The sequence below is a fragment of the Eumetopias jubatus genome, unplaced genomic scaffold (genome assembly GCF_037043125.1).
Source record: "Eumetopias jubatus isolate StellerSeaLion01/CBP00866 unplaced genomic scaffold, mEumJub1_p1.0 scaffold_4, whole genome shotgun sequence".
In the NCBI taxonomy this organism is placed as follows: Eukaryota; Metazoa; Chordata; class Mammalia; order Carnivora; family Otariidae; genus Eumetopias; species Eumetopias jubatus.
Genome location: NW_028274810.1, coordinates 83494533 through 83510480, shown reverse-complemented (window position 1 = coordinate 83510480; position 15948 = coordinate 83494533). Strand labels below are relative to the sequence as shown.

Here is a 15948-nt window from a genome sequence, read left to right as displayed (position 1 = left end):
GAGCAGAATTAGATGTGTTTCTACTACTTATAGATGAGACCATCTTTCTTTTTTTTTAATTGAAAAGATAACAGATCAATAATAAAAATTGGAGAAATATCAGTATGTTGTAGAAGACCCTACAGACTCATATTTGAATTGCAGTTCTTTATTAGCTTTGTGATCTTGCACAATGTATTTATCATTTACTGTATTTCCTCATGTGAACCTACATCACAGGGTTGATATAAAGATTAAATGAATGGGTGGATGTACTGTATTTAGTGAGGTATCCAGCACAGAGTGAGGGGGCCTCAAATGTGTTATTTGGTGCCCTCTACCATATCCACTTAATCCAACTGTGGGTGGTTTATGTGGGTAACAGTGAAATACCTCCCAAGAATATAGACTGTCCTCTGAGAATGCAACTGGTGATGAATCCCCCATACAGAGTATGAGATTAGCCATAGATAGAAATATACCAGGTAATTGCCTGTAACTCTGTGACTAAAGAGATGAGAGCACTCTTGAGATGGTAACAAGCTAATCTGGGTGTGATTCCAGAGAAAAGGGATTGTAATGAAATTATAATTTAGGAGACAAATCTAATTGACTGTATCATTCTATCTAGGGGGAGATTATGTGAACAGGGTAGGTTGTCAGGCTGGAACATAGTAAAAGAAAGCCTGAGAATCTGAAGTTGGCAGTGTTTGTCTTCCCTTTATTGAGAGCAGAAATGAATCTGATGCTAGGAACTAGAGAGAGATGGATTCTTTTATGAGGAAGTGATAGTCCATTAAAGTTGTGGACTGGAAACCTATCTTAAACCATGTGTCACCATTTTGTTCTGATTCTGTGTTGAAACAATTTCTGATCACTTATCCAATTTTTTAAGTATTTGATACCTAAAAACAGTGAGTAGGGAACAGTGAGTAGTCTATTAGGCAAGGGCTGGGAATTTTAAAAAGTATATCCTCGGGATGCCTGGGTGGCTCACTTGGTTAAGCATCTGCCTTTGGCTCACATCATGATCCCAGGGTTCTGGGATCGAGTCCCACATCATGCTCCTTGCTTGGCAAGGAGCCGGCTTCTCCCTCTGCCTGCCACTCCCTCTTCTTGTGTGTGTGCGTGCACTCTCTCTCCCCCTCTCTCTCTCACAAAGAAAGAAAGAAATCTTTTTTAAAAAAAGTATATCCTCTGTCATAAATTAATAAATTGGTGAATTGTGTCTGTCCCTGTACCAATCACTATATTGACCATCAGATTAATATATTTTATTTTATTATTTATTTATTTTAAAAGATTTTATTTATTTGAGAGAGGGAGTGTGTATGCCTGTGAGAGCACAAATGGAAGGGGGAGGGGCAGAGGTAGAGGGAGAAGCAGACTCCCCACTGAGCAGGGAGCCCCACGCAGGCTCAATCCCAGGACCCTGGGATCATGACCTGAGCTGAAGGCAGATGCCTGACCGACTGAGCCACCCAGGTGCCCCTGGTTAAAGTATTTTAGTACATAAGTTTACATTTGCAGACTCCTACATATATTTGTATCTTCAGTTCATATGCCTCCTCTGAGCTATGGACTTACATATCCAACTGCCCACCTGACATTTGCCTTCATGGCTGAGGGCTAGACCATTTCCCTTATTTAATTCACCCTGTAAGCTAAGGTCTTTTGGTAATAAGCCATTAATGTCTTAACTATAAAAATCTTGCACCCTGGCATAACTATTTTTATATTCTCTTTTGGTCTGTGTCTATATGAGACATAGTTTTACCTCAGTTGTAGTGTACATATCATTTTCTATTTTGCTTTTAAGATACTTTTATGATTAAAATATTGCATGCATATTATAGAAAAATAAGGGGAAAGATTCTGAAGGAATTATATGATACTACTACCACACAGATAGGCACTATTAACATTTTGGTATATTTTTTATAAGTCACATGTACATAAAACTTAATGTTGAGTTTCAGTTTATACTCTGTATATATGTATTTTGTAGCTTTTTACACTTAATGAGCCTTAAACATTTCTTCATCTTTTCACATACTTTTGTAAACATTTAAACATTAGTCTATCATCAGTTGTACCACATGATCATTTTGAAGTTCCAGTTTTTCACTACTAATAATGCCACATTGAACCAGGAATGATGCCCAGACCAAAGAATATCCTACTTTGAGATCAGGTGGGAGGACAAATGGTTAATGCCATTATTTCCTTGTTTGTGGTACAGACCTTCTGTTTCAGGATAGAAAAGAAATGCAAGTATTATTAGATTCAACATTAATTTCCTTCATAACTTTCATTAGCAATAGAGGAAAGAAGTGAATTTTAGAATGAGAGAACAGTTGCAGCCAAAAAATGCCAAAGTGCAAGGTTTCCCTTTCCTGTAGGGCATCTGAATATCCTCTTCAGACTTTCAGGCTGCTCTGCTCGTTACACCATCCTGGGGGCAGGTGGGGGGGACCCCCAGCCTCGCATGTTTTATCCAATTTGGAGATTACGTGATGTGGTCTAAGATTAAAAACATAGGTTTTATGATGTATATAACATTTTGAAGGACCCAGAGTTATTCATAGAGATAGGCTGTCAGCCTCCAAAATGAGCTGCAGTAGGTATGTGAGCCCCAGTGACCCTGGTCAGAGCAAGCTGTGACTTCCAACAGGAGCTCCAAGCAGAGGGCAGATACTTCTCATCACAGATACATGCCTGCTGAGACAATGTCCTTGTGGATGCACGCATGAGAGAGTGAGCTTGAGAGAGAGAATACAGGCTCATCATTCCCCCACGCAATTTAAGGGAGGGCAGGTATTTTAGATGTAACTCTTTGACTTAATCATTTTTCTCTAGTTTACATTCCTGGTTTATGTTCATTCAAAATAATTGTATGTTGTATTTATTTTCCCCAGAATAGAGATAATTTTCTCTATTACTGAAAGACTTGAAAATAAAGAAAAAAATTAACATATAATCCTGTACCCTAGGATAACCATTGTTACAGCATTTTGGATCATTCTTTCTGATTTTTAAAGTCTTCTTTTTTTAAAATTTAAATTCAATTAGCCAACATACAGTACATCATTAGTTTCAGATTTAGAGTTCAGTAATTCATCTGTGGCATATATCACCCAGTGCTCTTCACATCAAGTGCCCTCCTTAATGCCTGTCACTCAGTTACCTCAACCCCCACCCACCTCCCCTAAAGTCTTTTTTAAGCATTTGTAATCATACTGTATACAATTTTTTTGTAAATATTTTATTTATTAGAGAGACAGAACATGAGGGTGGAGGGAGAGGGGGAGAGGGAGAAACAGACTCCCCGCTGAGCAGGGAGGATGACGCAGGGGTCAGTCCCAGGACCCTGGGATCATGACCTGACTAGAAGGCAGACACTCAACCAACTGAGCCACCCAGGCGCCCCCCCTTTTTTAAAAGATTTTATTGAGAGAGAGAGGGAGAGAAAGAGAGAACATGGGGGGGAGGGGCAGAGGGAGAGGGATACCATATAATTTTCTGTTGTACTTTTGTTATTTACATGAGAAAATGCTGGTTGTCTTCAGTGCTTGACACAGAGTAGGCAATCAAATATTTACTAAAGAATGAGTTATGGACGTATTCTTATATAATCTTTTAAGCATCGTTTTTTAAAAAATTCTTTAGCGGGCAAGAGAGAGCACGAGTGGGGTGGGTGGTGGGGGCGGTGGGCTGCAGAGGGAGAGGGAGAAGCAGACTCCCTGCTGAGCAGGGAGCCCAACTTGGGGCTCAGTCTCAGGACCCTGAGATCATGACCCGAGCTGAAGGCAGATGCATAACGGACTGAGCCACCCAGGTGCCCCTAGTTTGTTTCTAATTTTTTCTGTCTTCAAAATACATTGAAGGGGACAGAAAAACAGTTGAGAAATGTTTTGGCTATTCTCATTGTGGGGTGCAGGAAAATCTAGCTTCCCCAGGGCTGTATCAGGTGCTCAGATTACACCTTCAGGGCTTTGTGTCTTACCTCGGGCCAACTCTTGCCACCTGGTGGTAAAGATGGGCATTGGTAAGTTTTTGTAGTTTATTATCCTGAAAGATGTCTTGAAAAAGATTAATTGATTTAGCTAATCACTCAGTGGGGTGAAGTATCTTGATTGATTAGGCATGTGTCATGTGCCCACAGTTGGGGGTTATGTCAGCTTCAACCAAATCCCATGGACCAGATTTATTTTAGAAAGTAGGGAAGGTGGGGTGCCTGGGTGGCTCAGTCGTTAAGCGTCTGCTTTCGGCTCAGGTCATGATCCCAGGTCCTGGGATTGAGCCCCACATCGGGCTCCCTGCTCAGCGGGAGGCCTGCTTCTCCTTCTCCCACTCCCCCTGCTGTGTTCCCTCTCTCGCTGTGTCTCTCTCTCTCTCTCTCTCTGTGTCAAATAAATAAATCTTAAAAAAAAAGGGAAGGTGATGTTGATTAATACTTTAATAATTTTATTCATAAAAATCCGAAATTATTTATTAAAAAAAAGTAGGGAAGGTGGTTCTCCCAGGAAAGGACTTTGGACGGACAGGAGAAGGATATCTATTATAAATATTTAAAAAATGATTTAATAACTAATCCATCATTTAACTTTTAATTAATTTTATTAAATATTTTTACCACTCCTGTTAGTGATTGCTAAATGATTTCTAAAATTTTATGCTAGCCTTAGCAATATTTATTTTACTGTGCTCTCACCCATGCATATTATTTTCTAAATATGTTGTTAATAGATTAAAAATGGCACCTTGTTTAGATTTTCTTTTTTCACTTACCATCTATCATAATTATTTTCTGTAATTGTAATTTAATTGGCTGCTTACTCTTCCATTTGACTGATTTACCATAGTTTACCAAGCTAATTTTCCAATTATTGGTCATTTAGATTGCTTTATAGTTTTTTTTAAACCTTTCAAGTATTTTTTTATTTTATTTTTAATTTTTTAATTTTTTTAAATTTATTTATTCATGAGAGAAAGAGAGAGAGGTGGAGGCAGAGGGAGAAGCAGGCTCCCCACTGAGCAGGGAGCCCGATATGGGACTCGATCCCTGGACCCTGGGATCATGACCCGAGCTGAAGGCAGACGTTTAACCATCTGAGCCACCCAGGCGCCCACTACAAGTATTTTTATATACCCATAGGTTTTTGGGTTTTGCCTCTGTTAAGTTTTTTCTTTTGGAAAAATTCTAATGATGATATTCTTGCATCAAAGGTATAAATATCTTGGGGTGCCTGGGTGGCTCAGTCGTTAAGCATCTGCCTTCGGCTCAGGTCATGATCCTGGGGTCCCGGGATCGAGCCCCGCATCGGGCTCCCTGCTCAGCGGGAAGCCTGCTTCTCCCTCTCCCACTCCCCGTGCTTGTGTTCCCTCTCTCTCTCTGTCAAATAAATAAATGAAATCTTTTTTTTTTTAAAAAAGGTATAAATGTCTTGATGCCCTTGCTTTCAAAGACTTTCACTGATTTGTGTTTTTACTAATGTGTTGTTCTTGTATCACATGTTTGCTAACATTGAGCATTATTTTTAAAGAATATGTGCTGATTAAGTACAAAAAGTGATCTCAAATTGTCTTAATTTACAGTTTTAAATTAACACACATTTTTCAGTGAATCCTCAACTCCCATCTCTTCCTTACCTCATTATTTAGAGTATAAATGCCAGATATACCCTGTGTTTTATTTCATTTCTTCTTGTACCCAGGTCTGGTCCATCGAACTCACATGTCATCCTGTCGTGTGGATAAGCCCTCTGAGATAGTAGATGTCGGAGACAAAGTGTGGGTGAAGCTTATTGGTCGAGAGGTAAGGTTCTGTGCAACTTTCATGTTGTTAGAAAGACTGAGGAAAAGCTGGGGGGGAAGTGTTGGTATTTTATGGTGGCGAATGTGTATATATTGTTAACTGTGGCTGATGATCTTATTTTTGAATCCTGCCACTGTATTCTGTCCTGAATTGAAATCTTCTGGCCAGCTGTCTAAACTCAGAAGGGTGTGGTGTAAACTATAATAAGTGTGGTGCGATAAGTACTTTTATAGAACTTTCCTCCGTGAAGTTTATGTTTCCCAATTTTATGAAGTTTCCAAGTGGTAGGTGGAAAAAAAAAAAAAAAAGAACCAAAAAGAGAAAAGAAAACTTAATTTATGGGACTAGTTTTAATCATAAATTTCAAAGAATAGCTGCCCAGTACACTTCAGTTTGGACCAAAACAATAAAAAGGCAGAGTTTACCGCTATTGCTCCTAATACCTGGCACCATGCAGTGTGAGGCAAGTGAGAGAGGTTTGAAGGACGCTGTTAACAGCATCTCACTTGAGGGCATGAGGGTTGTGGATGTGGGCAGCCTGTTCTTGTACCAGAGAACCGCAGGGGAGACAGGTCTGAAAGAGATACTATTTGAGTGCTTAATATGTACTAGTCTGAGGGATATAAGAGTGAACCAGACCTAGGTGACCTCAGCTGTTATGGAGCTTTATGTAGAATGTAACTGAATGAGACAAATATAAAAGTAAGCAAACATACGTATAAAATAATTGTAATTGTAATTATTATTGTAAATTATAGTAAGTGCCGTAATGGGCTCAAGCAGTATCAGCGGTAGATTTAGATGAAGTGGTCAGGAATAGGCTCTCTGTGGAAATGATGTGTGAGCTGAGACCTAAAGGAAAAGGCACTGGTCATGTGAAAAGTTAGGATAAGCATATTCCAAGCAGGGAGAATAACTGATGCAGACACCCTGAAGTGGAAAAGGGCGTCAAGTGATGGAGGAAGCAAAAGAGGACCAACATAGTTAACAATTGCCTTCATGATTAAAAATGCACTAGACCAAGTCCAAAAGGGGATCTAGTCTAGTCTGGAATGTTTGGGAAACACATTCTGGGCTCATGGATCTCTGAACCCATCATTATGCTGAACTTACGTGGAAAAAACAGCATTTATTTTCTGCCTGGTTACCTCCACAGGCCTTGAATTTCTGACAACCATTTCTGTCTTTCCTCCCCAGAAGGACAAGAATGAGATAAAAACAATTTCCTAGAGTTATTCTGCCACAAGATCTATTTATAGTGCTCATTAGTACCCCCAGTGTTCCTAGTACAGGACCTCAGCCATTAGAGAAGCTCAGTGTTTGTTATGATGATAAAAGCTTTGATGCTTAGTTAGATTTTAGACCAGCAGTCTAAATGGTGTACTCTTAGCTGTTGGTGACTTTGCTTTTGTCTTTACAGATGAAAAATGATAGGATAAAAGTGTCCCTCTCCATGAAAGTTGTCAACCAAGGGACTGGGAAAGACCTCGACCCTAACAACGTTATCATTGAGTAGGTAAAAGGTTTGGAAAGGCTACAATGCTACTTCTCAAACCACAGAATGCAGTAGTGAATCAGGCTGACCTAGGAACTCTGCCATTTATAGTCTGATATTGATGAGTTATGTAGCCCTTGTGATCCTTGGATTTCGATAACACCATACTGCATAGAGTTCTAAGATTGGATGCTCACATGCAGAGCATAGAAATGCTCCATCAGTTGTTTTGTTTCCTTCCCCTTATTCTTTGTCTGCCCTTTAACCGGTTAGCCAACAGGCATTCATTAAGCACCTGCTACTTGTCTCTCTCCTAGCACAGGGGCTCAAAAAAGATAAAGACCATGTGGAAGAGTAGGGTAATCTAGAAGCAACTCCAGTAGGGTTTAATGCATCTTGGGATAACTGTGTTCTGAATATGACATCTTACTTTCATTGGCTCTTCTGACCTTTCATTTAGGAATGGAAGATTTGCTATACATGTAGGCTAATATCTGGTGATATAAGGAATTTGCTATCTGTCTCAAAGTCTTTCTTGAATGTATGCCAGTGATTTCTGATCAGGGGTTCCTAGCTCCCTAAAGTTCTGTGAAGGGTTTCTGAACTGTTTCCAGTGTTTCAGAAAACCAAACAAAATCATGCATTTACCTTCAGGTTAACCATGACTTTACTGTATTGCTTTTGATGTTAAAATATCACATTGTTTATCTCATGCTAATTAGGTGCTCTCAGTGGCAATTACATTATTGATTAATTTATTTGTTTTTTTTTTAAAGATTTTATTTATTTATTTGAGAGAGAGAGAGAGAGCATGAGAGGGGGGAGAAGGGGTCGGAGGGAGAAGCAGACTCCCTGCTGAGCAGAGAGCCTGATGGCGGGGGTCATGACCTGAGCCTAAGGCAGACGCTTAACCGACTGAGCCACTCAGGTGCCTCAGTTATTGATTAATTTAAAAAACAGGAAAAAAATAAATGTTTGAGTGGGATCTTGGTGGGGAAAAGTTTGGAAACCCTTATGTTTATAGTTCTAAGCAAAATCACTGTGGATACAAAGTAATTTTACCTAAAAGGGAGGGAATTGATATTGGATACATACTTTGTGCCAGGCATTATGCAAGGTAGTTTATGTACATTTGTGTGTCTGATTCTCATAACCTCCAAAGTGGGTATTATCTCCATTTTACTTTATATTCTTAGTTTCTTTCTTTCTTTCTTTCTTTTCTTTTTTTTTTTTAAGATTTTATTTTTTTGACAAGAGCACAAGCAGGGGAAGTGACAGGCAGAGGGAGAAGCAGGCTCCTCACTGATCAGGGAGCCCGGTGCAGGGCTCGATCCCAGGACCCTAGGATCATGACCTCAGCCAAAGGCAGATGCTTAACTGACTAAACCACCCAGGCACCCCCCACCCCTTTTTTTCCTAAAGATTTTAGTTTTGGGCACCTGGGTGGCTCAGTTGGTCGAGCATCTGACTCTGATTTCAGCTCAGGTCATGATCTCAGGGTCCTGAGATCCAGCCCCGTGTTGGGCTTCCTACTCAGGGTGGTGTCTGCTTGTCTCCCTCTCCCCCTCTCCCTCTGCCTCTCCCCATGTGTGTACTCTTTCTCTCTAAGTAAATAAATCTTGAAAAAAAAAAAGATTTTATTTTTAAGCAATCTCCACACCCAATGTGGGGCTTGAGCCCACAGCTCCAAGATCAAGAGTTGCATGCTTCACTGACTGAGCCAGCCAGACATCCCTATATTCCTAGTTTCTATCTTGATGCTTGGTGATAAGTAATTTCCTTGTGGTTAATGACAAATTATAGTGGGTCAAGGATCTGAACTAGGACATTGAGGCTAGGGCCCTTTTTACCACATGATGCTTCTAGCTGTTGCATGTGACTTAGAGTTTTTCCATATTTCTATAATTTCATCTCTAAAATATTGACATGTTTGTAAGTCTGATTATTGACAAAACACCTTTCAGTTATAGTAGAAATGTTTTATAACTCAGAGCTCAGTAATATTATTTAAGTCTGGCATTTACTGATTACATTATAATAAGTTGCTTCTGCTCCGAAGAATCCTGTGCTATGTACATATGACTCATTAAAAAGCAATGGAATTTCCCAAAGTCACCCTTGTAGGGGTAAAATGTAAAATAAGTAAAATAAAAGCTTCTTCTCTGTCTCAAAACAAGGGTAGAGAAGGGAAAGTGCTCCCTGGTTTTGGGCTGTACAGGTCTCTATGTATAGGCTATTTCTAGTAATAACCAAGTGGCCAAACAGTAACTTTTGTTGTAAACTATTTCTAGAGCTGCATCCAGGAAAGAAGCACGATATAGTGGAATGATGAGAGGTTTTAGAGTTAGATGTAAATCAGAAAGAGTCCTAGTTCTGCTGCAAACTAGTATATGACCTTAAGCAGATTCCTCTTCTCTGACCCTCAGCTTCTTACTATCAGATGGAGGATATGATGCCTACATCTCAGAAATGATGGAATGATTTAAATACAGGCTTGTTTGTAAAGAGCCAGATTAGTGTGTAGTCTGTAGTAGAATCTTAGTATATGGTAGCTACTTGTAGTTATTGTTTTAAAAGATTTCTTTGTTTTTCTTCTGTGATTATCACATCTTTTCTTTTGAAAGAATATATAAGACCTGGGAGAACAAGGGGACACAGCTCTTTCTTATCTCCCAGAGTGCCTGATGTGTAGCAGTTGTTAGTCTGTGCTTTCATTTACTCATTTATTCAACAAATATTTTTTGGGTTCATATTCCATATTAGGTTCAGTGGCAATACCAAGTTTTCTGCCTAAGGACCTTACTGCCTAGTGTAATGAGATAATTATGCAGATCACTTTAATATAAGGCAAATGTAATAAATGCTAAAAGAGTAGGTTAAAGAAAGGGTTCTAGGAATTAGCTTGAAGAGGATGAGTTGATTTCAGGCCCCGATGGCTGGAAGAGAGGTGGCATTTGTGCTAGTTCTAGAAGAATGGATAAGATTTTGTCAGGCAACAGGGGAAGAAATGGTATTCCCAACAGAAGAAATGATTTAAGGAAAGGCACTATGCAGGAAAGCCCAGGAGTCTTGGTTTAGGAAAGAGGAGGGTACAGTCAAGTACTAGAACGTAAGACTTGAAAGGTGGTATGTTGGAGTAAGATTGTGGAGAGCTTTGACTTTGACTATCAGTCAAACAGCGTTAATTTTTTAAAAGCCCTGGGGCACCTGGGTGGCTCAGTCAGTTAAGCATTTGCCTTCAGTTCAGGTCATGATCCCAGGGTTTTGGGATCAAGCCCCACATCGGGCTCCCTGCTTAGCGGGGTGTCTGCTTTTCCTTCCTCCCTGCTTATGCTCCCTCTTGCTCTCACTCTCAAATAAATAAATAAAATATTAAAAAAAAAAATTTTAAAGCCCTTGAGGGGGGAGAGACTCCTGATCACATTAGTCTCTCCTTGTACACCATTCTCTGACCTCACCCTGTTATGCTCAGTGTCTTAGTGCTGTCTCCAGCCATCCACAGTTTGTCAGCTGCCTTTCATTTTCCACCAATATCTGTCTTACATTTCATCCCCCCAGTCCCAGAGTGTTAAAGGGAATCTGTAAATGGAAAGGGGGAAAGGCAGTTTCCGGGTAGGTTTAGCCAGCATAGCATAGTCTTTTAGAAGAGTGTTTGTGGTTCACCACTATAATTATTCACCTGTATGTCTCCCTCCACTGCTAGACTGTAAGCTCCTTGAGAAGGACGGTGTTCTGCCTTTTTGACACACTTACTCATCACTGGTACTGGTGCTTGCCAGTAAGAGTTGAACTGAACAAAAGAAAGGTTAATTCAACTATGTGCCCTGGATGGATTGGAGGAGAAAACTTGTTACTATGTAGACGCAAAGTAGCGAGGCCTAAACCAGCATGGCAGTGAGCACAGAAAAGGGAGACAGGCAATCAAGAGTCGAATGCTTAACTGACTGAGCCACCCAGGCACCCCAGACATAGTCTTTATCTTTGAAGGCCTGTTCATGGTACAGAGGGTGAGCCAAAATACAAATCTAACAAAATGAAGAGAGAGTAAAATGCTGTGGGAACACAAAAGAGTAATTAACTCTGCCTCTGGTGGCAGGGAACATTTTAGAGAAGATGCAGTGTGTGAGCTGAACTGAAGAGGGACCAGGACAGAATATGGAGTATCTTGGTCTTTTCTGTTTCCTCTCTTAAACCAGTGTATCCCATGAAACTGTTGGCTAAAATACATGAGGTGGGTAGTTCTGTTCTGCTTTGATGTCATCCTGCATTTCTCTGGGTATTGGTGGCTTTTTTGGCAAAATAGTTCTGTTTTTGCTGGACTCTATAGAGACTTGGTGAATAGTTGGAAAAGCTTAGGTGAAGTCAGAGTTCAAAGTTAAAGAGGTTCAGGTAAAGAAAAAATATTTGGGGTCAAGAGCGCAGAATTTTTGTTTTAAAGATTTATTTATTTGAGAGAGAAAGAGAGCGTGAGTGGAGGAGGGGCAGAGGGAGAGAGAGTATCAAGCAGAATCCCTGCTGAGTGCAGAGCCCGATGCGGGGCTCGATCCCATGGCTCCGACATCATGATCTGAGCCAAAACCAAGAGTTGGACGCTCAACCGACTGAGCCACCCAGAAGCCCCAAGAGCATAGAAATTTCAACAAACATTTATTTATTTATCTTAACTAATTAATTAATTAATTTTTAAAAGAATTTATTTATTTGACAGAAAGAGCACAAGCAGGGGGAACGGCAGGCAGAGGGAGAAGCAGGCTCCCCACTGAACAGGGAGCCCAATGTGGGACTTGATCCCAGGACTCTGATCATGACCTGAGCCAAAGGCAGACGCTTAACTGACTGAACCCCCCAGGCGTCCCTCAGCAAATATTTACTGATGCTGTTGCTTGCCAAGCTTTGGGCTAAGATGTGGGGAAACAAACACAAGTAAGATATTGTAAAAAGGGCTCACAATCTAGAGAAGAAACAATGTATCAGGCAATAAAGTGTGATACGTGTTAGGACTGTAGTGTGTACAGACTACAGTTGGAGTTTGAAAAAAAGAGTAATTGAGGGTGATACTCTTTGAACAAACATTTTTGAGTCCCTACTCTGTGCAGGTACCGTGTGTGACAGTAAAGGTCAGAGAAAGAGCCATGACAACTGGGGTGCTTAGGCTTTGCTGCTGGCAGGAGTGTAACTGGTAAACACTACAGGAAACTGGCTGGCAGTGTCTGCTGTAGCTGATGGTTACAACCCAATACACTGTTCCACTCCTACCTGGAACAACGCATTTCCCAACAGAAATGCATATATATATTTGTCACCAAAAGACGTGCTAGAAAGTTCACAGAAGAAGCACTGTTCATAGTAGAAACTGTTCAGATACCCATCAATAGCAAAATACCTTATGGCAATGAGAATCAGTGATCCACAACTGCACACAACAGTATGGATGCATCTCACAAATAAGTGAAAGAAGCCAGACACGCAAGGGTCCATACTGTATGATTCCATTTACATAATTTACAAAAACCGATACAACTAATCTATGCTGTTAGAAATCAGCATAGCGGTTACCCTTGGGAGAGGCCTGGTGACTAGAGGGGCCTTGGAGGTGCTGGCAATGTTCTATTTCCTTATTGGAGTGATGGTTTCCTGGGTATGTTCAAATTGTGAAAACCATTTAAGCTATATGCTTATGAACACTTTTCTGTACCTATATTATACTTTAGTAATAAGTTTAGAATTTTTAAGAAATGCTACAGGAATGTGAACAAAGAGATGAATTCTGGCTGAGGGGCTCAGGAGAAGACTTGATAGAAGGAGAGGTGGTGACTGAGCTGAGCCTTGAAGTGTTTGGAGGTGGTGAGGTGGGAGGAGAGGAGGAAAGCAGTATTTCAGAGAGAGGGAACTGTGTGAGCAAGGGCAGTGAACCATCTGGAGAAGGTCAACTAGTCCTGTTTGGCTAGCTCATCTCATGCAAGTAAAATTGGGGCTGGAGAAGCAGGTTAGAGACAGACCGTGGAAGGCCTCGAGTACCAAAGTAAGGAATTTGAACTTTATGTTCTAGAAAGTCTTTGAAGGTCTTTTAAACCCGTGGGTGACCTCATCAGGGTTACAGGGGCTTAGCGAGCTTGATTAATTATATCTTCATCCTCTGTGCATTGGTGAGCTGAAGTCGTCTCATTCATAATTATTAATTCAGAGCCTGTTGTGAATGAAAAAATACCTATTTCATGTTTCTGCTTTCACCGCTTGTCTCCCAATGCATGACGCTTTTCCTTCTTTCTCCCTTCTACCTGCCGAAGACAGAACAAAAACCCAGCATACTGCATTACCTTCTAGTATCTCTGGCCACATCTCTTAAGAGGGCCAACAGTCAGTATCCTTTTCGTTATAGGCAAGAAGAGAGGCGGCGGCGGTCCTTCCAGGATTACACTGGGCAGAAGATCACCCTTGAGGCTGTCCTGAACACCACCTGCAAGAAGTGTGGCTGTAAAGGTAAGGTGAAGCCTCTGCCAGGCTTGTGATGGACCCTTACTAGGTGGGGGAAGCCACGTGGTTTGGGTGTGGCTCACCCGGCTTTTTAGTCAGTGATGGCCTCATCTGCTCATGCTGTTACTCCTCCTAGACTCATCAGAGTTCATGCCCTTTCTGTGTCCTCTTCTGAATGCTGGCCCTTCTGAATACTTTACTGTCACCCCACCCCCTTTGTGGTTGATACCCTGTGTGGGCAGGATCCCCATGTACTGTACCAGGAGGAGTTAGAGTGTTGGATTATGGTTAGCACTGTAAATTTTTATTTCCAAGGACCATTACTATTCTGCAAAAATGAAGTGACTTGGAAATATGTTCCTCAAGGATCCAAGTCAAACCCTTTCTTGCTCTTCTTTGTCTAACTTCAGACCTCCGAATATAGTGTCCTTTTAGTAATAACACAGGCTAGCTGCTTGCTCAGGTTTCTTCTGGTCCTACTCAGGTGTTAAGAGCACTTTCAGCCTGACTTTCCTTGTTGGAGCTATCATGAGAGGGATTGCTAGCGTCTCATTTTCAAAGTGACCTCAGTTTGTCACCCCTTCTCCCTTGCCTTCCATTTACCCTGCTCGCTTGATTTTTCTACAAGAGTTGGTAGCAGATTTGTGCCCTGATTGATGTTGTGGGGGTTAAGCCTCTACTTACCATTAATGTAGAGGGAGGAAGGGAAAAAAAATTGAAAGAATACCTCCTCACAGGAATCGTGGGAACATTCCAGATATTTGGAAAACTGTATGCTGTATTCCCCTTCCAGACACCATCTAGCTTCTGGATTCAGAGTTGTAAAGCAATTTACACATAGCTTTTTGATGATCTCATGGGATTGTCTGTGCCCCTGAAATAGGGTCTGCATAAGCTTGGACAAAACAAGCTCTGCAGTAGCTGTTAAACGGCCCCTTGATAGCACTAAAGGTTCAGGGAGGGTGGGGTCCTTTTACCTTCCGCTTACATCCACCAGGTGTTACATGAGGTAGAGAACAATAATGAGAGATGGAATTTGGCCTAATCAGCAAAGGTCAGGCCCAAGGTGGTTGGTTTTGATGCAGCAAGAAGAGCACAGAGCAGGGAGGCATGAGAGCTGGAGTAAGTTTTCGCTCTGCTGCTCTCTTTGTGACCTTGAGCTACTTCTCTACTCTGGGCCTTTATATCTACACATGCAGAGTTGGATTTGATGATCTCTCAGGCCCTTGCCAGACCTGACAGTCTTGAGTGTTGAGTGCCCCTAGGTGACTGCCTGTCTCTCAGTGTGTTAGTTTGGATGTGAATGCCACCTTCCTGCCAGCTTCCTAAGAGCTATCTTCCTGTAGGGCTTGGCCTGCCACTCGGCTCCCTCTGCTAAGCATTCTGCTCTCTGGAGCAGCCTTTCAGTGTCAGGAATAAGTTCCAAACAGATCTTTAAAAATTACTAAGCCCCATTGCTAATGGAAGGCAGCACAAGCCTGCTTCCTCTGCCATTTCCAAAGCAGTGCCAGTGTTTCCCACAGCTCTAGGACCAGCTGCTGGTCTGGCTCTGGTTGAGTGGGCAATGCCATCTTGAGGTGACAGAAAATCTGCTCGGAATCCAGCAACTGCTCTGAATGAACTCAGTAATACTTCTTCAACCAGCTAGCCCCTTTTGGAGCCTCTGGGGAAGATCCACCTGCCAAGAGGAGAGGCTGCTTCTCCCCTCCCTACCTTTTCTACCTCTCTTCTGCAGGCCACTTTGCAAAGGATTGTTTTATGCAACCAGGAGGGACCAAATATTCTCTGATACCTGATGAGGAAGAGGAGAAGGAAGAGGCAAAGTCAGCAGAGTTTGAGAAGCCTGACCCCACGAGGAATTCTTCTAGAAAAAGAAAGAAGGTGAGTGCTATCTTGCTTTTATTTATCATATTTTTTTTGAGTTTTAAAATAAAAATGTACTTTTTGCAGAAATTTTAGAAATCCTGAAAAACATAAAGAATACCTGTAATCTTTCCATCCAAAGAGACTTACAGTATTTTTGGTCATTCCAATCTTTTTGCTAGGTAATGATAATAGATAGCTACATCTACGTTTAAACACAAAATTATGGTTGTACTAGGTCTAGTTTATATTTTATTTTTTTCATTATACTTACCAAAATAATTTTCTAGTGCTTTTAAGTGTTCAAAAACTTGATTTA

The 15948-nt window shown here is 41.1% G+C and overlaps 1 protein-coding gene across 1 annotated transcript in view; it reads left to right on the top strand.

Annotated features, from left to right (window-relative positions):
• The window catches only part of ZCCHC17 (zinc finger CCHC-type containing 17), a 56775-nt gene that overhangs the window by 25482 nt on the left and 15345 nt on the right, over positions 1-15948 (top strand). Inside the window, exons 4-7 of the mRNA XM_028114055.2 lie at positions 5697-5797; positions 7218-7309; positions 13672-13772; positions 15502-15647. Of these exons, the coding sequence (XP_027969856.1) occupies positions 5697-5797; positions 7218-7309; positions 13672-13772; positions 15502-15647 (440 nt within the window). The remainder of the gene's footprint in view (positions 1-5696; positions 5798-7217; positions 7310-13671; positions 13773-15501; positions 15648-15948) is intronic.